The 23,262-nt window shown below is 36.8% G+C and overlaps 2 protein-coding genes across 2 annotated transcripts; one reads left to right on the top strand and one right to left on the bottom strand.

The window, feature by feature from the left end:
- Window positions 1-1,746: 1,746 nt before the first annotated feature.
- LOC119255934 (lupus La protein homolog) lies at window positions 1,747-7,111 on the top strand. The gene is made up of 10 exons (XM_037523546.2): window positions 1,747-1,871; window positions 1,968-2,142; window positions 2,744-2,851; window positions 2,930-3,030; window positions 4,876-4,947; window positions 5,224-5,266; window positions 5,642-5,782; window positions 6,026-6,212; window positions 6,333-6,464; window positions 6,714-7,111. Exons 1-10 carry the CDS (start codon window positions 1,855-1,857, stop codon window positions 6,806-6,808), a joined length of 1,071 nt encoding a protein of 356 aa, XP_037379443.1. The 5' UTR covers window positions 1,747-1,854; the 3' UTR covers window positions 6,809-7,111.
- On the bottom strand, window positions 6,713-18,852 carry LOC119255933 (rRNA N6-adenosine-methyltransferase METTL5-like). The gene is given in 8 exon segments (XM_037523545.2): window positions 6,713-6,916; window positions 8,110-8,159; window positions 8,647-8,698; window positions 12,962-13,044; window positions 15,588-15,650; window positions 15,653-15,768; window positions 16,464-16,578; window positions 18,409-18,852. Coding segments are annotated over 8 exon segments (627 nt in total). The 5' UTR covers window positions 18,518-18,852; the 3' UTR covers window positions 6,713-6,877.
- Between the last annotated feature and the right edge of the window lie 4,410 nt (window positions 18,853-23,262).

The following is a 23,262-nucleotide window of genomic DNA, read 5'->3' as shown; positions in this document are numbered from 1 at the left end:
TCTTAGCTGTGTAATTCCATGAGTATCTTTATATATAATTTTAGTAACAGTTTACTAATCTATTTAAATTGAAATTCCTGGGAGATGTACTGGCTCAAGTGTTAAGCCCAGTTTAAAAACGTTTGATACTTCTTGCCAGTTTACATCTCTACTTGCATCTCTGTGTTCAGGGCAGTATATTGTTGTTTCTAGAACTGCTACCATCTTGCTAGGTGAGAAATGCTGTCTCATTGCTTTGAATTACATGTCTTTGATTAACGAGGTTGAGCTTTTTTTATGTTTATGGTAAATTTGTATTTCTAGTGATTTTTTAAAATTTCTATTTTTTTTAATTATTTTTATTTATTTTAGACAAGCACTGGGTACAGTCAGAAGCGTGGGAGGGTGAGAGGATTCACCAGAGCCAGAGCGGGGAGCAGAGCAGGCAGAAAGACCGAAGTACACTGCTAAGGGAGCAGCGGGTGGCAGGAGAGGTCTGCGCGCCATATGGGACCCTCCTCCAGTGGCCAGGGAGCAGCCGGGGATTGAACCGGTGCTGCAGAGGCTGTGGGCAGCTTTGCAACCCCCGCTCAACCGCTGCGCCACCAGGGAGGCCCTAAATTTTTATTTTTTACAAAATTTTCCGTACAAGAGCTGGGGTATAAGACAGAGGTGAGGGGGAGGGGTGGTGGTGTGAGGATTCACTAGGGAGCAGAATAGGCAGATCAACTGAAATAACACTGCTGAGGGGAGCAGCAGGTGAGACAGGAGAGGTCTGCTGCGCCATGTGGGTTAGCTCCCTGGCCAGAGTTGGGGATCACACTCATGTTGTGGATAGCTTCATAGTGCTGAGACTTAACCCCTTGGGACACCAGAGAGGTTCCCTCTAGTGATTTTTTTTAATGTCTTTTACCCATTATTATGGTTTCTAGGTTTCTTTACTTTCCCCTTGATCTGTAAGAAATTGTTAACAAGCTTAGGTGTTTGTCATTTACTTTTTATTCTACTTTTGGCATTCCAAGTAGTCACACCTGATTATTTTCATGTCTTTTTCTTTGCTTTTATACTGAGAAAGAAGGACTGTGCTTAAATTAGATAAATGTTCACCTTTTAACTTTTAAAAATGAAGGTAATGAATCAGTTTATTCCAGTTCTTTTTACTTAACAGTCTATTCTTTCCATAAATTTGAAATGAGGCTTTTTGAAACCTTTGAACAGATCTTTAAATATATTGTTTTAAAGCTTTCTATTTTTTCAAAAGATTTATTTTTGTTTATTTATGGAAAGAAGAACTGGAGTGTAGGCCAGAGGTGTGGGAGTAGGGTTAGGGGTGCTGAGAAGATTCACCAGAAACAGAGTAAGGAGCAGAACAGGCGGATATACTGAGATATACTGCTGGGGGAACAGCAGGCGAGACAGGAGAGGTCTGCTGTACAAGTGGGTTAGCTCCCTGACAGGGGATTGAACTGGTCCTGCTATGGCTGGCCATAGCTTCATAGTGTTGAGACTTGAATCCCTGAGCCACCAGGAAGGCCCCTAACACTTTCTATTCTTAACTGACATTTGTTAATTACATTGCTTTAGTAATGAATCTTATTAGTCTTTTTTTGTTATTGTTAATTTGGTTGTTAATATTATAGTGTATTTAAGAGAAGATGTTTATTGCCTCTTACATTATGACTTGTATTTTTAATAGGATAGAGCTTGGTGATATAATGGTTAAAAAAAAAAAACAGAATGGATTCAGTATTACACAGTGTTCTAAAATAAATTGTAATTGTCTTGTAGTATTATTTTGGTGACTTCAATTTACCACGGGACAAATTTTTAAAGGAACAAATCAAACTGGATGAGGGCTGGGTACCTTTGGAGATAATGATAAAATTCAACAGGTAAAAAAGCCTTTTTAAAATCATCCTTAGATTTTTTTTTTTGTTAACAGTGCTACCAATAAGTCTTAAAATGCTTATATGTATATGTATTCTCAGGTTAAACCGTCTAACAACAGACTTTAATGTAATAGTAGAAGCATTGAGCAAATCAAAGGCAGAACTCATGGAAATAAGTGAAGATAAAACTAAAATCAGAAGATCTCCAAGCAAACCCCTCCCTGAAGTGACTGATGAGTATAAAAATGATGTAAAAAACAGATCTGTGTATATTGTAAGTGGCCCTTTAATGCATTAATTATAACTTACATTTATTTAGAAAGAACATAGAGTGGATAAGGGCTCACGAATTATAGTTTCACACTTAGGTACTTAAAGGGGCAGTGTTTTTAACCTCTTTAAGCCTCATCTTCATAAATGGGGGTAAAATTTTTTTTACCTTATAAAACTGTTGTGAGAATTAAAAATGAAAAATCTATATACTGCTGAACAAAACTTACTGCATAGTGTAACAACTGGAAAACTTGATAGCAATTTTTTTAGCATATTAATTTTTTAATAGATTTTTTACTCTGGAACATTTCAGATATACAAAAGTAGATTGATGTAATGTATCGTTATCAACTTCAAGGTGACATTATCCAGATATTAGTGTGACTAATCTTATTTTTATCTCTGTACTAACTGGATTATTTTGAAGTGAAACCCAGATAAATGAGTCACTTTGTACTGCACTGTAGAACAGTGTCTGTTAAACACATGAGGCAGAAAGAGAGATAGGTGTTATATCCGGCTTCACTTCAAGGCAAATGAATCAAAACTTCTGGTGATTTGTTTGCCTGAGAAGTCATTTGTACATTTCTTCTTCTTCATAGAAAGGTTTCCCAACCGATGCAACACTTGATGACATAAAAGAATGGTTAGAAGATAAAGGTCAAGTACTAAATATTCAGATGAGAAGAACATTGCACAAAGCATTTAAGGTATAATTATATGACATTTTAACTTTCCCTAGTTGAAAAATTAGGCATAATTTAAAAATATCTTTCCTTTTTTGATAGGGATCAATATTTGCTGTGTTTGAGAGCATTGAATCCGCTAAGAAGTTTGTTGAGACCCCTGGCCAGAAGTACAAAGATACGGACTTGCTGATACTTTTCAAGTAAGTCTTTCTGCTGATGTTTCTCTTGGCCACATAGATATATGGAATTGACAAATTGAGGTAAGGAATGTAGAGTAAGGCCAGTATTTTTAGTATTCCCAGGGAGGCCTGGAGAAATGCCTGAATTTTGCTAAGTAGAAACTAATTCTTTCATGACCGTGAGGAAATACTACATTTTCACTGGTTAGTAACTTATAAAGGAGGTTGGTTTTAGTACTTTCCATCTAAATCTCGTAATCAAGCTGGATACTAAAATTTGGTCTTTTGGTTTGATTGGAGAATAAATCACTGTATAACTATATCTTTATTTCTCATAATCTGTATGTGCCTGTATTTTATAAAATACAAAACATTACTTAATGACAGTTGGATCACAGTAAGTTATATATAAGAATTAGGACACACCAGGATAATTTCATGGTAAAGTTGGTTGTAGGGCCCTTGTTCCCTATTTTTGCATTACAGATAGTGTGATGAACCATGCTATCAGTGTTAATCCTTCAAAATAAATTTTTTACATAATTTTTCGTAATTGTTCTTATTCTTAGGTTTTAGGGTAAAAGTTTCCTTTTGTGAAATTAACACTACAGGAAACACTAAAGTATTCATATAACATCTGCTTTATGGTCCCTGTCTATTTGCCTGCCTGCCGCTGGGATGCTCCCCCACCCCCAAATGATAAATGAATGCCAAAATGAGATTGCTAGTGGATATGGGGTTTCTCCGTGGAGTCATGAAATTTTTCTGAAATTAGATAATGGTGAAGGTTGAAAATTCTGAATATATTATAAAACATTGACATGTATACTTTGAGGGGTGAATTTTATGGGATGTGAATTATTAGTAAAACTGTTAATGAAAATAATTTCCTTGGCTTTTTTTTTTTTTTTTTTCAAGATTTATTTTTATACAAGAGCTGCGGTACAGGCCAGCGTGGGAAGGTGAGAGGATTCACCAGAGACAGAGTGGGGAGCAGAACAGGCAGACGACTGAAGTACACTGCTGAGGGGAGCAGTGGGCGCGACAGGAGAGGTCTGCACACCATGTGGGTAGCTCCCTGGCTGACCTGGAATCAAACCCACGCTGTAGATGCTGTGGACAGCTTCACAGCGCTGTGCTCAACCCGCTGCACTACCGGGGAGGCCCTCCTTGGCATATTTTTGAGTAATCATGTTGACAGAAAATATATTCCTGGGCCTCCCTGGTGGCACAGGGATTAAAGTCTCAGCGCTATCAAGCTATTGTGGCTGGTGGCATGAGTTCAATCTCCGGCCAGGGAGCTAACCCACATGGCACAGCAGACCTCTCCTGTCTTGCCCACTCCTCCCCTCAGCAGTGTACCTCAGTAAATCTGCCTGTTCTGCTCCCCACTCTGTCTCTGGTGAATCCTCTCACCCCCACACCTCTGGCCTACACCTTAGTTCTTGTATGCATAAATAAAAAAAAAATTAAAAATTCGTATATAGGGCCTCCCTGGTGGTACAGGTGGTTGAGTGCTGCACTGTGAAGCTGTCCACAGCCTCTGCAGTGCGGGTTCGATCCCAGATGGCCGGGGAGAAACCCACATGGTGCAGTAGACCTTTCCTGCCTTGCCCGTTGCTCCCCTCAGCAGTGTATTTTGTCTGTCTGCCTGTTCTGTTCCCTGCTCTGTCTCTGGTGAATCCTCTCCCCCCCCACACATCTGGTCTGTAACCTGGTTCTTGTATAAATAAATTTAAAAAAAAAATCTTTAAAAAATTTTATATATATATATATTGTTTCTTCTTATGTTTTAAATCTTTGAAAATAATTTGCAGTCTTACCTTTGTACTAATGAACTTGATCTCAATGTTTTGTGTCCTTTAGGGAAGATTACTTTGCCAAAAAAAATGAAGAAAGAAAGCAAAATAAGGTGGAAGCCAAATTACGAGCTAAACAGTAAGTACGTTGAGATAATCATAACATTTTAATTCTTTAAAACTTTGACAGGGTAGAGTTAGTGGTTTTGGTTAAGTGGAGCTGATGATGAGCTCTGAAATGAGTAGCAGTAGGCCTTTTCTGTGCTAATGAAACATTGACGTCTTTAATCTTGGGAAGGCAAACTCCTTCATTTCTGACTGGTTATTAAGTAGTTTAGTGGTCATGATCAAGATTAGTTTTATTAGAATTTGTTTTCTTGCATTGTAAATGTTCTAATTGCATTTTTATTTGTAGAGAGCAAGAAGAAAAACAAAAGTTAGCAGAAAATGCTGAAATGGTGAGTATGTATTACTGGTATTTAAGAAATCTAAGATAGAATATTAAGAGAATAAAAATTAGGCTGTTTTAAGTAAATCTACAGTTGTTTTTGCATTAAAGTAATAGCGAAATATTGCTGAAAATATTCACAGGAGAATAACCAGGTTTATGTAACTATAGTTGTATATAACTAGGTATTCATGGAGAAATTAAATAAAGTAAAATCAGAAGCTACTGTAGAACAAAGGATGACAAAGAGAAGGTACCAACTATTAAAATGCTACTCAAAATAGCCTTCAGTTATAGCTTTTTTCTTGTATACATTGAGTGTTATTAGCCATTTCTGTGTGTGGTTGCTTTAAGGAATTTTGATTGCCTTGTATATTTTTAATAGAAATCCATAGAAGAAAAAATTGGCTGCTTGCTGAAATTTTCTGGAGACTTAGATGATCAGACCTGTAGAGAAGATTTGCACGTCCTTTTCTCAAACCATGGTGAAATAAAATGGATAGACTTTGTCAGAGGAGCAAAAGAGGTTTGGAAACATTCATACTTGATCACTATTGCTCTTGCTGGATATGATATTTTATGAATTAATGTTACCAGTAAGTTGGTATTAACAACTGCAAGTTTTGTAGTAATTTCCTTCCTAATCAGTAAAATTTATTGAAATTAGTAATGGCATAAATTTGCAGGGTAGAAAACATTACTTTGAACAAAGAAAGTACAGTGGGAATAAGAACTTAAGGGTGTGGCTCTTATTTTGTCTTTGATATAGGGAATAATTCTATTTAAAGAAAAAGCTAAGGATGCTCTGGATAAAGCCAAAGACGCAAACAATGGTAATTTACAATTAAGGAACAAAGACGTGACATGGGAAGTATTAGAAGGGGATGTGGAAAAAGAAGCTTTGAAAAAAATCATAGAAGATCAACAAGAGTCCCTGAACAAATGGAAATCAAAAGGTCATTTATTGTGATTTTTTCTAACTCACTTGCTTGAGTGAAAATTTTAATATGTGTTCAAAAACATTGACAAGAAATTTATAACACTTCTTTACTTATTTCTCAATTATGTCTCTATAGGTCGCAGATTTAAAGGAAAAGGAAAGGGAAATAAAGCTGCCCAAGGTGGATCTGCTAAAGGAAAAGTACAGTTTCAAGGCAAGAAAACTAAATTTGATAGTGATGATGAACATGATGAAAATGATGCAGATGGTAAGTTTTTTCCTAAGTTCTTTGGTATTTTTATGAGAATGGACATGGTTTTTCACGTCTGTGTAAGTGATGTTTGTGAATTGTGATCAACCTCATGCTGTTTCACAAATTAAATACAAAGGTACTTAGGAGATTAAAGCTTTTTCTAATTAGTGATGGAAGTTATTAATCATTTTAAATAATTATGCTCAGTATTAAAATAGAATGCTTATAATAAATTTAACAAATACTACTTCTGTTATTGTATAGGAGCAGTAAAAAGAGCAAGAGAAGAACCAGAACTAGACATACACGAACCTGCATCTAAACAACAGAAAACAGAAAATGGTGCTGGAGACCAGTAGTTTAGTAAAAAAAATTTTTTTATTCATTTTAATAATTAGGTTTTAGACTGCTTTTGTCTTTGAAGGCTTTTAAAAAGAAAACCGAATTAGGTCCACTTCAATGTCCACCTGTAAGAAAGAAAAAAGTCTTTTGTTGTTTAACTTGTCTTTTTGTTATCCAAATGAGGATTTTTTTTAAATGTATAGTTCTGTTTGTGTTGTTTCAGATGATTCAATATCAAAAGGAAGATTCTTCCACTAAATTGCCTTTGTAATATGAAAAATGTATTACTACAAACTAATAAAATATATACTATATAAAAAGCAAAATCTTAGTTTTTGTTTCCTTTTCCTTCCCAACGCACTTGAGAATATTTTATTTAAGAGAAAAAGGTCAAAAAGTATATTTCCTGTGTACATGGGAAAGACCCAGTAAGAAACTGCATAACTTGCTCACATGACTTCAGATACCATATTAAATAATCTTAGCTAAACAAGGGGGGATGGGGTTATAAAAAGGGTTAGGAGGTTACCAGGGAAGGCACAATAAACAAAGGTAAGACTGTTAAGCAGATTTATGTCCTGCCTTGAGAAAGAATTTTAAACCAGAATATTGGCTGCTAATTATGGGTCAATCCCATGGTTAATTACAGGCATGCCTTGTTTCATTTTGCTTCATAATATTGCATTTCTTTTACAAATTGAAGGTTTGTGATAACCCTGCATCTACCAAGTCTGTTTTTCTACTCTGCTCACTTCTTGTCTATCACATTTAATTAAGCTATGTACATTTTTTTTTAAGACATGCTTTGCACACTTACTAGGCCTAGTGTAAATACAACTTCTGTGCACTAGGATACCAAGTACTGTAGTCGAACTGAACCTGTAATATCTCCAAGGTGTGCCTGTATGTCTGCTGAGCTACTCAAGGCAACTTGATAATAGAAATAACTTACTGTGTAAACCAATGATAATAAAAGTTTTATTAAAAAAATACTTGGGGCCTCCCTGATGGCACAAGAGGTTAAGCACAGCACTGTGGTGAAGCTATCTGCAGCCTCTACAGCACAAGTTTGATCCCCGGCTGGCCAGGGAGCAACCCACCTGGCGCAGCAGACCTCTCCTGTCTCACCCGCTGCTCCCCTCAGCAGTGTATTTCAGTAGATCTGCCTGTTCTGCTCTCCACTCTGTCTGGTGAATCCTCCCCTCCCCCACTTCTGGCTTGTACCCCAGTTCTTGTATGCATAAATAAATCTTAAAAAAAAAAAACTTGCAAAGTTTTTCAGTACTAAATGTAAAGAAGTCAGAATCAAGAAACTTACTGATTTCTTCTTATGAAATTTGTATGATGCTGGTAGGTCATACCGCAGTTCTGTAAAACAAAAACCACCTAAGGATGAAAATTGTATTTCCAAACATTTACCACGGTTGACTTCTATCAAACAAGTCTATCTAATCAACTCCCAATTCTAAGCTTTTAAGGCGCGTGTTGTTTCTGAATGTGGAGTGACCATGTGGGTGCTATTAGAAATTTTCAATAAGATGGATAAACTGGGATAGCCTCAACACAGATAGTCTGCTTTGACTCCATCTCTTACCTATTGCCAAGGCACACATGCCCTGTGTACATACACTGAGAAATAACATTTTACAGTCTTCAACACCTGTATGAAAATTATGGTAGGGATTATAGGTGCTCCGTTGGTAGTGCAGTGTGATAGCATACCTCATAAGAGGTGTGCACCTAAATCATGCAATATTATCAATCTACCAATATTTTTTTAATAAGTAATACATAAAATTGTTAGCTTTAATTAGAATTGAAATGCTTTTGTAGGAAATTTAAAAAATTGTCTTACCTGCAATAATATCTATCTTGATTTTCCATTCTGCAGCTTTCTTTTGAATATGCTGAACACAAAATGTTAACATGAGCTGATTTTAAAATAATTCTTAAAAAGTAATTTTTTACTATTACTTGATTTCAAGTTTTCAAACTTTAAAAATCTGATTAGAATTTAAATCCCTTAGGGCCTCCCTGGTGGCATAGGGGTTGAGTCTCAGTACTATGTAGTCATCTGAGCTGACCCACAGGGTGCAGCGGACCTTTCCTGTTTCGCCCGCTGCTCCCCTCAGCAGTGTATTTCAGTATATCTGCCTGTTTTGCTCCCCACTCTGTCTCTGGTGAGTTCTCTCACCAACCCCCGCACCTATGGCCTACACCCTAGCTCTTGTATGCATAAATAATTAAAAAATCTTAAAAAAAAGAAAAGGAATTTAGATCCCCTAACCTTTCAACTATTTTGAAGATGAGATACCAAGCCATTTAAATATAGTTAACAGTCTGAACCAAATTACACAATTCAAGTAATTATTTCAGAAAATAATGTAGTCAAAATGATTTCTATAAAATTAATAAATATAGCTATCCTGAAAACCATCTGTAGAGATCTGTATCTAGAGGCAATTTAATGGCAATATGGTATGATAGTTGTATGTTTCTAGAACCAGACAGCCTCCACTTGAACTGCTGTTTTTCTATTTACTAGCTCTATAACCCTGAGCAATTTATTCTTACGTCATGTTCCTTATCTGGTTATTAATTTTGACAGGAAAAAATTGCTTTATTCTCAAATATTAATATATACTATATATAACACTGTAACATAAATGAATATGGGAAAAAAGTTCCCCATAATCACTTAAATAAATTAGGTGTGTATATAGTTTTCTAGGAATACAACAAAAGAGCTTAGTGTCTGGTATAAGCATTTTCATGTTAGTAGTATTCACTGTTATTGGGATCAAGTTGATTGATAAACTTTCCCTACTATTTTAGGTTCAAATATTTCTGGTAAGTATTGACAATGTTTGTGCTTATAAATTTTTTCTAAATTGAATGATTAATCTTTGAGATATAGAATTCCTGTATTAGGATATAGATTTCAGTGGAGGAATACAATTTAGTGGAATCTTAGAATCCTTGATAAATTTGTGAGCAATAAACTATGATATTTTGTTGCTATTGGAGCCTAAGGTTTGTGAAAAAGGTTTTAGATGGAAATGATGGAATGTGGTGTTGGTTGAGAGAGAAAAGAATGAATGAGTTAAGCACAGAATATGTGAAAAATGCAGCCTGGTTTACCTACTCTGCTCTGAGCCAAAAGCAGGTTTTCAGAATGCCTAATGAAGACACGGCAACAGCTTTAAGAGTAAGTAACATAGTTTTAGTATATGTCCCAGGATATACTCAACATTTTACTTAAATATCAATATTTCGATCAAAGAATTTTATGAAATGAATAGTTTTAGATGGAAATGATGGAATCTGGTGTTGGTTGAGAGAGAAAAGAATGAATGAGTTAAGCACAGAATATGTGAAAAAATGCAGCCTGGTTTACCTACTCTGCTCTGAGCCAAAAGCAGGTTTTCAGAATGCCTAATGAAGACACGGCAACAGCTTTAAGAGTAAGTAACATAGTTTTAGTATATGTCCCAGGATATACTCAACATTTTACTTAAATATCAATATTTCTTTTTTTTTTTTTTTTTTTTTAAATAGAGGCATGTTTTATTTATTTATTTATTCATTTGTTTGTTTTTGTTTATACATGCACTGGGTACAGTCAAAAGCGCGGGAGGGTGAGAGAATTCACCAGAGCCGGGGAGCAGAGCAGGCAGAAGGACTGAAGTACACTGCTGAGGGGAGCAGCGGGCGGCAGGAGAGGTCTGCGCGCCATGTGGGACCCTCCTCCGGTGGCTGGGGAGCAGCCGGGGATCGAACCGGCGCTGCAGAGGCTGCTGGCGGCTTCGCAACCCAGCGCTCAACCGCTGTGCCACCGGGGAGGCCCTAAATATCAATATTTCGATCAAAGAATTTTATGAAATGAATAGAGGGCCAAGCACTTTTAAAAAACAAGGGCCTATAGTTAAGGAATCTGGTAACCAAAGGACCAGTGACAATGTTACTAATCACATAGAATAAAACAAGCAAAATTATCACCAGTTCATAGAAAGTCTTGATATTGAACATTTATTCCTCATCATACCCTTTAAATATGCATAATACTACTAGATTAATTTTTTAATCAATTACTATACTAATAGAAATACTTTTGCACTGTCTAAAAATATATTTAATGAAACTATTGGCTTAAAATTCAACTAGTAACCCTGACAAGACAAATCTGATAATGCTGCCTCCTCGTGGTGGAGCATGGCAAAACCAAACAAGATGTGAGTTCCTTGGTAATGTGGCTCCAGGACGTTCAAGTAAGTAGACTTTCTTTGCTGTTTAATTGCATTTTTTGTTGTTGTTGTTGCTGCTGGAATATTTTACTTAATCTACATGAACTATGACTAATATATTTCATGTCAAGTTGTGCAGAAAAGAGTTCATAGCAAACCTGATTAATCATCTTTAAAAGGGTCTACTTATTATAACGTTGGCCCTTGGCTAGAATATGGAACTTAGATTTGGGGATCCCCTTAATTGATAAGATTGGCTCATTGTGCTTAAACTTTTTATTGTCACTACCTGTCTAGCTACTGGAGTTGGAATTTTCATAAGTTCCAGGTACATGATCAGTCCTCAGAGGAAACCCTGGGCAGCAGGTCTTTAATGAGTTTTCCAGGTTGGTAACATTTCACATGCTTTGTTACAAAAATTAGCTGCTGGGAGAACTATGTACACTCTATGTTTCCACTGGGAGAGGACTTTGAAAGCTTGCACCTGATTCACCTAGACTTCATCCCATTCACCTTTCCGGTTGGCTGTTTTGCTGTGTCCTTAGCTAGCTATAATAAAACAGCAATGAGCAGAATTATAAGCTCCTGTGAGACTTCCTTGTGAATCATCAAACCTGAGCACGGATTTATGTACCAGTAAAATTATATTGTGCTCTGCTGCTTATCTATATGCACTCCTCATTGTTAGCAGTATGTATACTTTTAACCTTGACTTTCTACTTTTAAATGGGTTCACCAGATTACCATATATCCAAAACATACCGTTTCCAAATGGATTCCAGTATACTAAATTTACACAAATATTTTTCCTGTAAAACCACTTTAAAATCTCTTTAATAAATGTATGAGTTAAAGAAATAGTAGCTAACACATAGCAAGTACATATGCAAGAAGCTCTTCTAAGTGCTTTGTAAATTTTAACTCATTTAATCCTCAGAATAACCCTATAAAATATATGGTACTCTTAGTTCCTTATGAGTACAGTGAGATGACAAAACAGAAGTTCAAGTACCTTGACAAAGATAACACAGCTGGGAAGCAGCAGTTTGACTCTGAACCCAGGGAGTCTAGCACCACAGTCTGTTCTTGATCACTTACTATATTGACACTAAAAAAAAAAAAAAAAAAAATACCATTCCCACCTCCTGGACTAATCTTACACTCTCAGAAGTGTTGAGATTATATGTGCTATATGTTGTCAAGAAGAATAATGGAAGAAGTAGGCTCTGAGATCAAATCAGTTTAGCTCCCAGCTCAATGTTCTTTAAAAAAGTAAGGCTTACTTCCTCCCTTATGCACACCAGACCACACAGAGACATTGGGACTTACCCAGGCAAACCAGGACATATTGTAACCCTAGTTATATCACACTTCTGCCCTGCCTGAATCTTTAATGAAAGACGTTATATAGGCGAGAAGAAAGCTAGTTAAAATGCTAGAAAATTCAGTTCCTAAATGCCAAATGTTGAAAGAAGATACCCTAATACTTAGTATTTACAACAAATCCTTAAAAACTGTCTTGAAATTAAAAATAAGTGACAAAGAGGGCCTCCCCCGTGGCGCAGCGGTTGAGCGCTGGGTTGCGAAGCTGCCCGCAGCCTCCGCGGCACCGGTTCGATCCCTGGCTGCTTCCCGGCCACTGGAGGAGGGTCCCACATGGCGCGCAGACCTCTCCTGCCGCCCGCTGCTCCCCTCAGCAGTGTGCTTCGGTCCTTCTGCCTGCTCTGCTCCCTACTCTGGCTCTGGTGAATTCTCTCACCCTCCCGCGTTTCTGACTGTACCCAGTGCATGTATAAACAAAACAAAACAAAAAAAAACAAATAAAAAATAAATAAAAAAACATGCCTCTATAAAAAAAAAAAAAATCTATTTGCATATTTAAAAAAAAAATAAGTGACAAAGAACAGCATGCTGATTTGAACTTACTTCTCTAGTTGAGGATTTGTGTAAAGAATATACTGCTGTTCTTGCCATTTCCAATGCAATCTTCAGAAAAGCCATATCTGTTCCTATTGAGAGTAGGAAAAAAACTCCTCATTCACCTGCTATCAAAATACAAGATTAAATGAATACTAGGGTATTTAGAAATATTTTTTTTCAAACTCCAAAAGAGCATTCCAAATTCTTTGTGCAACAAGATTGGGTACACATATCTCAATAAAATCTTTTAAGGTTGATAGACTAAAACCAGAATTATAGCATCTGGTTAAATAAGGCTAAAGTAAAAATTTTATATTCCAAATTAGTGACTTTCAAAGATAGGAGAAGGAAACAAGTAGAGCAATAATCAGAATCATAGCAGGGGGTAGAGGAAGGACTTTAAACTATGTCTTTTCTTCCTCTTACTATCCTCCTTGTTCACAGCACACACAAAATTAATAGCCACAATGAGTCTCTGTTACTGATGATCATATATTGAAATCCTCAGTGTGTTAAAGCATTAATAGAGGTTTTAAAAGTATAAAATTGTATGTAGTACTTATAACCATTCATAAGTGTTAGGTAAATCATTCTTGTAAGCAGATGGTATATAAACAATAAATTAAGAAAAAAAGAATACTCAGTACAAATTAGTGAAAAAACATTTTTAATTCCATTCCCTAGCAATTCAACTAATGATTTCTCCTATTAACCATTAATTAGTGATTCAATTAATGCACTTTATATTTAAGCTAAAATTATAAAACTTTACAGTAAAGAAACTGATTTATTTAATGAACAGTCATAAGATCATTAACCCAATCAATGAGAAAATAGTTTTAAAATTTGCTTCTACATACAACCTTCCAAGACTGAATCAAGAAGAAATAGAGAACCTGAACAGACCAATCACAAGCAAGGAAACTGAGACAGTAATAAAAAAATCTCCCCAAAAACAAAAGCCCAGGACCAGATAGTTTCACCAGTGAGTTCTTTCAAAGTTTCAAAGAGGAACTAATACCTATCCTTCTCAAACTCTTCCCAAAAACTGAGGAAGATGGAATGCTCTCAAACGTATTCTAGGAGCCAACAATACTGTTACCTAAAGTAGATAAGGCTATCACAAGAAAGAAAACTGATGCAATGGTTTGCTCATACTCTACAAAAAATATTAGAAACAAAAAATACAGTAAAGTGACATGCTAAAAAAATCTGTATTCAAAAGTCAATGGCATTCTTACATGCAAATACTGACCCAGAAGAGGAGGAAGTCAAGAAAACAATCCCATTTACATTAGCATCAAAAAGTATTAGGTACGGGACCTCCCTGGTGGCACAAGGGGGTAAGTCTCAGCACTATGAAGCTATGGATCCCAGGCCAGGGAGCTACTACATGGCACAGCAGACCCCTCTTGCCTCACCCACTGCTCCCCTCAGCAATGTATTTCAGTCAGTCCACCTGTACTGCTCCCTGTTCTGTCTCTCATGAATCCTCTCTGTCCTATGCCCCTACACCTCTGGCCTATACACCAGCTCTTGTATGCATAAATACATAAAAATAAATCTTTTTAAAAAATTCATTAAATACACAGAAGAAAACATAGGCAAACACTCTACAACATTGGCTTCAGGGATGTCTTTGGGGACTGGACTCTAACATCAAGGAAAATAGGAACAAAAATAAACAATCTAAAAAGCACTGTGAAATAAACTATCAGCAAAACAAAGGACACTGTAGGGTATGTGAGAAAATATTTGCACATCATATATAGGACAGGGGGCTAATATCCAATACCTACAAAGAATTCATACAACGCAATAAAAAGACAACAAAGAACACAATCAAAAATGGGCAGAGGAGCTAAACAGACACTTATTTAAAGAAGACCTACAAATGGCCTATGGGCACATGAAAAAATGTTGAACTTACTGTCAACTTTTTGTCAGTATGGAAGGAAGTATGGAGGTGTCTCAAAATATTAAAAATAGATCTACCATATGATCCAGCAATTCCACTATGTGGCATTTATCCAAAGAATGTAAAAGCACAATTTGAAGGGATATATTTACTCCTGTGTTCATTGCAGCACTACTTACAATTGCCAAGTTATAGAAGTAACTCAAATGCCCAGTGACGTATGACTGGATTAAGATGTGATGCATATACACAATAGAATACTATTCAGCTATAAAACAAGATGAACTCCTATCATTTACAACATGGATGGAAATGCAGGGGATTATGCTTAGTGAAATAAACCACAGTGAGAAAGAAAAATGTCAGATGATTTCACTCACGCAAAACAAAACAAAGAAAACTAACAAAACTAAACCAAAATAAAATGACTGCAGAATTAAGGTTGCTACTGTGGTGTGAGGGGGTGGAGAAGAGTTCCAGTGGTACATGATAAAGTGATATGGGTGCTCTGGGGTGTGGTGATACACATCTGAGGAGGTATGAACCTATTCCTCTAAATCATATACAGTGATGTAAACCAATGTTACCTCAAAATAAATTAAAAAAAGGGAAAGCAGTATGATGAAGATATCTCATCAAATAGATAGCAATAAATAGAAAACATGAAAAATTAAAAAACATACAAATATACCAGTATACCTGATTATTACTAACCTTTATTATTTTTGGTTCCAAAGGGAGGATTCATAATTACTGTGTCAAATGACTTGGACATTTGTTAGATAAGGAGCACACATCACACTGAATCATGTCAACATTTGTTAACTCAAACTCTTCCACATTCCTATTAAATATTTCCAATGCATCTTCATCTATGTCAAATCCAACACATAACCTATAAATACAAAACACAGAATGATTACTTGTAGCCCCATGTCAAAACAATAACCTTTTTAATTCAATTAAATGCTGTCTTTTTTTTTCACAGATTTTTACATACAATTCATTTATTACAATTAACTATTTTCCTGCAACTCAGTATGTTACAAAACTGTAACAGCTCCTCTGGTCCTTGCAAGAGGGGCATCTCTGTCAGGAAAGGCAGCATCAGAGCCCAGAACACATGAATCCAGATAAGATAGGCAAGGTTGCTGGTTACTGTCTGGTTATGGTGGGAATGCTCATCATGAGGAAAACATGGCTCACTGGGGATGTGCTTGTTTAGAGTAGGGACCTGGGGCTATGGAACCATAGCACTCTCCTGGAGTCAGATCCTTAGGTTGCTGAACTGCCAGAGCCACTGTCTCCATGCTATATATTGCCTTTCAAAAGCGTGACCTCTCAATCTAGAAGGGGTTGGAAACTCAGTCTGTATAATAGGTAGGCATCTGACTGCTTCTGTTACTAGTTTTGACTTTTTAGTAGTTTGTTTTGTCCATTTAAAATGCACTCAGTGCCAGCTTTTTGCTCTCATCTCATACTGTAGAATCCCGTGAATATAATTATATCTATGCTTATTATAACCACCCCATACCCAACATATTATATATATATATATATATATATATATATATATACTGGATCACCTACCCTGCTCCTAACATTGCAGTTCCGATGCTAAGCACTCCACAACCACATCCTAGATCTGCAACCATTTTATGTTCAATGTCATCATATGTGTTATGGATTGTATAAAGCATACATGCTAAAAGACAAAAAAAAAAATTAGGGAATAAGTAAGGAAGCCGAGGACAAAAATGCAATTATTCTAAAACAGCTTCTTGTATTTAATCCTCCTCCAATTGATGTTCCAGGTTATTTAAAAACAATTAAGGTATAACAACTTAGTGTGTAATAAGAAGCCCCACAAAGGTGGGTAATACTTACCAGAGGTTCCCCAAAACTAGTAGCTGCCGACAATGCCAAGAATAACAAAACTTTGAGGTAAAATGACAAAAATAAGATCTTTGTTTGATATTGAAATATTTTTATGAAATGATTGTAAGTATAAATAGGTTTTAAAATTATTTTTCCTTGTCAAAATATGTTCTTGGCAATTTGTTATCAGCCTCCAAAATTTTACTTTTTAGAATTTTACTGGCCTGTGAAGTCTGTAAAGCTAGGAACCACTAATATTAAACAAATATTAACCTTAAAATCACACAGAACATATATACCAGTTTGCCACTGGAGCAGAGTTACCGTAAGTTCAAGCTAGAAGATCAAAGAAAGAGACCTACAACCACACTATATAGCCTTTAAGATACATATATGCAGACATTATATTAATAATTTACAGATACTTATTCATAATCTAATAAGATCTGATACTAAAAAACAAATGAACAGGATAGAAGCTGCTGAGATCAGAAAGGGATCTTTCAAATACACAAGTCTAAAGTAAACTGAAAGTAAAGCAAGAGTAACACCACTGTGGATATCTGAACCCAGCAAGGGCTACTGGCAATCATTGATACTTCAGAATCCAGAACATTTATCAAATACACAATTATAGTGACAGCTCAGGCTGACTGTGCTGTCCTGATTACTGCTGCAGGTGTTAGTGACTTTGAAGCTGGTATTTCAAAGAATGAGCACACACATGTACATGTTGCATACTGGGTGTGAAGCCACTCTTAGGTAAAAAAGAAATTGAACTCCACTAAGAAACCCTTTAGTCAGAACACACTAAAGAAGTAATCACTAATGGATCTTCGTTTTGTGCCAATTTTTGGTTGAATTTATGACAATATGTTGCAGTTAAATGTAGGTATGCATGTATTTCCCTTGATTTTCATTGGCAGAAAAAGAAACAAAACTTAGAAACAGAACTTTGTTGGAGTGGAAAGGAATTCTTCCTTACACTGTGTTCCCAATAAATTAAATTTTCTAAGATTCCCCAGTGAATCTGACAATTTATTAAATATTTCTCCCCATGTTCTCCCCTTTACTTTTCACATTAAGGAATACTGTTGATCTTCAGATTGTTGAAATTCATTCTTATCCTTTTATAGCATCTACAGTGAATTTGTTAAACCCAGTCCCTCAGGTACAAACTCTAGTAGTCATTTTTAGGGAGCAGTATAGCATGGGAATCTTTCCACTGACAACTGCAGTAAAAATTGATCCTCATTTAGCAAATATTTACTGAGCTCCTCATAGTACTGGAAACTCTTAGGCAGTGGGAATTCAGTATGACAAAAATCAACAAATTCTTTGCCCTCAGGGAGTTTATAGTGTAGTGAAAGAGACAAATACATTAAAAATGTCTGATAAGTGGTAAGGAGTATGAAGAAAACCAAACTATCTGTGTGGGGAGGTGGGTAGTGGAAGGAAGAGAGAGTCTCTTTAGTTATGGAGTCAAGTTATCTGTTAGAATGAAATGAGTTAATGCATATAAAGTCAGTGCCGCTAACATGATCAGTAGCTTTAGAGCAGAATTCCTCTAGACGTTCTTTATATCCAAAAAACTATTTTCATCACGCTGTGTTAGGACGAACTTGCCAAACAAGGGCGCGATCACCAGCCGCCCTACCTGCAATGTGAGGCCTGGTCGGATACTGTTCTAGAAGTAGTTTGGGCTTTTCGAATCCATCTACTTGTTGCAGGCGACTCTCTAGTTCCTTAAGCCTTAATTTCTTCATTTTTTTTTTTTTTAAACAGTATGGGCTCGCAGGACTTAATGGCACTGAATCTGCAGAAAAATTTATTTAACCTAGATCCTTCCTCTATCCCCCACCCGACACCCACGCCCTTTGTCAGCTCTGGCCGGGGCCGGATAGTGGATGCACAGAGCAAATGGCACCGCCAGCCAGGCCGGTCTAGCTCTCCTCCGTTCGCCGCTGCGGCCTGGGTCCTCCGCCAGCCTCCAACCGCCTCGTGCGTGTTCCGCGCCGACCTTGGGATCTTCGGGGAGCAGCTGCTGTCAAGGTCCGGACCAGTAACAGGATTCCCCGCGCCCAGTTCCGGGACCTCGCAAGGCCGGGGCCGGAAGCGCAGCCGCGCAAGCGCGCACGCGTCCGCCGCCCAGCGGCCCCGCGCGGAGGTACAACTGCGGCCCAGCTCCTGGGTTCCGCAGGCAACTAAAGGGCTGCCTCCATCCCGCCCGCGACAGGTCTGCACGGCCGGCAGAGCACGCCTTTTTCGCTGCACCCGGCCGCGCCCGCTGGCTGTTGCTTGGGAATTCAGTATGACAAAGATCAAGTATGACAAATTCAGTGTGACAAAGATTCAGTATGACTAGATTACCTTCTAGTTTTTCCTTGAGTTTCTGCAGCCTCTCAGAAGACCCGGGGCAGGAAAGAGTGAAAATGATGGGGAAAAGAGAGTAAAAATCACGGTCATTTTGTTTTTAATGCCCAGTGTAGCTCCTTCTCTGGTCTCCCAAGACCCCCCTGAAAATGTAACAGTCAGGGCTGGCTCAGTTGGTTAGAGCGTGGTGCTAATAAAAATGTAACAGTCTTCACTTGCCTCCTCAGCCATTCTCATACCCCCCTTTATTATAGTTGGTTTCCTCCCCTTTTAGGTCACCAGTGTCACTTACCTCAACTTTCACAGGGTCAAGATGTCAGAGAAGCCTAAAGGAGAGAGGATTTAAAGCGATCGATAGTGGTGTCAAGTGCTGGGAAGAGGTCAGGCTTTCATGGAGAAGGAGCAGGATGTTTAGGATGGCTTCTCAAAGGGTAGTGAGAATGGCTGATACTAAGGTGAGAGAAGCTTTTGAGTGATAGGAGATTTGAACAGTTCGGACAGAATGTAACTAATAGGAAGGGAGGGGTTTAAAATATAGTAAAGAGGATATTGGATGGAGTTAAGGTCCTGGGAAGATAGGATTCCGTGCTTAAATGAAAGGATTGACCTGATCTGGGAAATGGAGATCTCTTCATTACTAAGATAAGAAAAAAATGGAGTGAATGGATGACGATAAAGTAGAGAGGGTGGTGTCTGGGACTGTTAGGTCCTGAGAAAAGTAGAATTAAAAGTTATCTTAGGAGAATGAAATAAGTTAATGCACATAAAATTCTTAGCACATAAAGTTCTTTGTCACATAACAAGTGCCTGTTAATGTTAGTTGTTGTGGTGGTATCTGTTGAGAAAAAGGTGGTTGAAATAAGAGGTTTGATTCTAAAGAATAATTGAAACTAGGATAAGTGGAAGAGAATTAACCCATCTGATTAACCCATCTGATGCTTAACCCATTGAAAATTAACCCATTTTCAATTAAATTAGAAAAATTGAGAAAATTAGATTCACATGGAATCATAAAATATAGCACTTAGAGATGTTGTGTCTTTTACCCAGTTTCCCCCAATAATAACATTTTGCTAAACTATATATAGTACAGTATCTCGGCCAGATTACTGATAGTGAGACAGTCAAAACAGCATTTCTGTCACCACTAAGATCTTTCATTTTGCCCTTTGTAGCCAACCCTCCTGATTCCAGTCACCACATCCTTCTTAACCTCTGGCAACTACTAATCTGTTCTCCATCGATAGAACCTTGTCATTTCAACTACTTTATATAAATGAAGTTATACAGTATGTAAACTGGTGGTGCAAGGGGTTAAGACACAGCACTCTGAAGCTACCCGCAGCCACTGCAGCACAGGTTCAATCCCTGGCCCAGGAGGAGACCCACATGGCCCAGCAGACCTCTCCTGACTTGCCCACTGCTCCCCTCAGCAGTGTACTTCGGTCAATCTGCCTGTTCTGTTACCCACTCTGTCTCTGGTGAATCCTCTCACTCCCCGCACCTCAGGCCTGTACCCCAGTTCTTGTTTGCATAAATAAATAAATCTTTAAAAAGAAAAAGAAAAAAGCAAGAGACCACCTGCTGATCGTTATAACAGATTCCCCACCTTCTGCCTGGATATTTTTGCCTACCAATTATGGCCACTTAACTAGTAGTTGAGCCTTTAAAACCCCCTTATATCCTGATCCTGTTGGAAAATACCTTGAGACTGCCCTTTTGTCATTGGCCCAAGTCATGATTCTGGTCATCAAACATTTTCCTAATTACATTATAGTCTGATTACTTATCTTGGGTTAACAGGATAACCTTGTGTGTAAGAACTGATATCTTTATTAATAATTGAGTCTTCCAGCCCATAAACAGTGTCCTCCATTTATCTAAGTTTCCTTTTATTTCTTTCATTAACATTTTTGTAGTTTTCTGCATGTATATCCTATGTGTATGTGTAGAATACACCTAAGAATTTATTCTTATTTTGAGAAAATATAAGTGGCATTAAATTTTAAATATTAGTGTCCATTAATAATATAAAGAAATATAGTCTTTGTTTTGTATTTATCTTATATCTTACAATTCTACTAAAACTTACTTATAAGTTCTAGGAAGTTTTGTTGTTTTGTTTTTGGTAGATTCCTTGAATTTTTTATTTAGAAAATTATGTCCCCTGTAACTAGGGAGATATTTGTTTCCTTCTCACCTGTATGCCTTTTATTTTCTTCACTGGTCTTACTGCACTGACTAGAATTTCCAGTACTATGTCGAATACAAGTAATAAGAATGTCTATCTTTGTCTTTTTCCAACTTAGGGAGAAAATTAATTCTTTTTTCATTATGAATAGTGTTATATGCAGGGTTTTTTGAGATGAGGAACTTCCCCTCTCTCCCTAGTTTTCTGAAAGTTTCTATCATGAATGGGTGTTGAATTGTGTCAAATGCTTTTTTACATAAATCCATATGATTATATGATATTTATTCTTTAGCCTTTTGATATGGTAAATTATATTGATTGATTTTTTAAATATCGAACCAACCTTGATTTCACATAATAAATCCAATTGATCAGAATGTTTAATTCTTTTCATATATTATTGAATTGTATTTGCTAATATACTAGTGTCCCCTTTTCTGTAGGTAAGTTAGCTTCCTTCCTTCAGTCCTTCCTTCCCTCCCTCCCTCCATCCTCTCTCCCTCCCTCCCTACCTCCCTCCCTCCCTCCCTCCCTCTCCTTTTCTTGTTTTCAATTGCCAGAATCAACTGTGCTCCTAGAATGTTAGATAGAATAAGATATTTTGGAGCAGTGAAATATGGATGGTCACACAGATTTTATTACAATATTTTTATTATATTTGTCCTATGTTATTATTAGTTATTGTTGTTAATCTCTTAATGTGCCCAATTTATAGATTAAATTTTATTACAGATATGTACGTGTAGGAAAAAACAGTATATGTAGGGCTCATTATTATCCCTGTTTCAGGCATTTATTGGTAGTCTTTAGAATATTTCCCTGTGGGTAAGTAGTGAGTATTATAACTAAGTTATCAAGAATTTTAACATGTGTTCTCATGGACCAAAATGTAATAAAATTAACTTTTTTTTTGATGCTTTATTAAGGTATTTTTAAGGATAACTGGCTTGTTTTTCTGCAAGTATTTAGCAGAGACATACAATGCCGACTAGAGTCAGTGCTATTGCCTTGATTCATAATACAAGTAGTTTTATCCATCATTGCTTTTGTAAAAACAGTGCAAATATCAATGCCATTGCTCTGGTATGAATTATGATATTCAAGAAAGTTATTTAATACTCTGACAATTTCAACATGAAATATGTTTATTGCTAAATAAATAAGATCATGTTTGATGATTATTTATCACTGAATCTGGACAAATTCAAGGAAAACAGCAAATTCAGCAATATTTATGGATTTAATTCCTTCCTTTAAAACAGAAGTCATTTGGTGAGAATGTGGAGAAAAAGAAACTCTCCTGCACTGCTGGTGGGAGTGCAAACTGGTCTAACCACTGTGGAGAGCTGTGTGGAGATTCCTCAGTCTGCTAAAGATGGAGCTTCCATATGATCCAGCAATTTCACTCCTAGGTATTTACCCAAAGGACACAGAAACATGAATTCAAAAGGGCACCTGCACACCTATGTTTATAGCAGCACTATTTACTATAGGTAAGCTATGAAAACAACCCAAATGCTCCAAAATAGATGACTGGATCAAGAAGATGTGGTACATATACACAATGGGCTATTACTCAGCAATCAAAATATATAAACTCATGCCATTTGCAGCAACATGGATGGAGCTGGAAGGGATCATGCTCAGCAAAATAAGCCAGAAAGAAAAAGAAAATACTGGATGATTTCACTCATAGCAGTAATTTAGAAAACCTAGATAAGGGACCAGGAAAAAGACTAATTATAATAAAGTAAAAATCAACAAGCAACTATAAACCAGAGACACACTACCTGGGGGGAGAAGGGAGTAAGATCAAACAAGGGTGGTGGGAATTGTATGAGGACTATAACCAAGATGAAAATGCATACATTGTGCAAAAATGAAAAATGATGTAAAAAATGTATAAAATTAAAAAAATCATTTTTGAAGGTAGCCATACCAAGCAAG

This window comes from Talpa occidentalis, unplaced genomic scaffold (genome assembly GCF_014898055.3).
Source record: "Talpa occidentalis isolate TD23 unplaced genomic scaffold, MPIMG_talOcc4v2.1 talOcc4.3, whole genome shotgun sequence".
NCBI lineage: Eukaryota > Metazoa > Chordata > Mammalia > Eulipotyphla > Talpidae > Talpa > Talpa occidentalis.
This window is presented reverse-complemented; position numbering and strand designations above follow the sequence as displayed.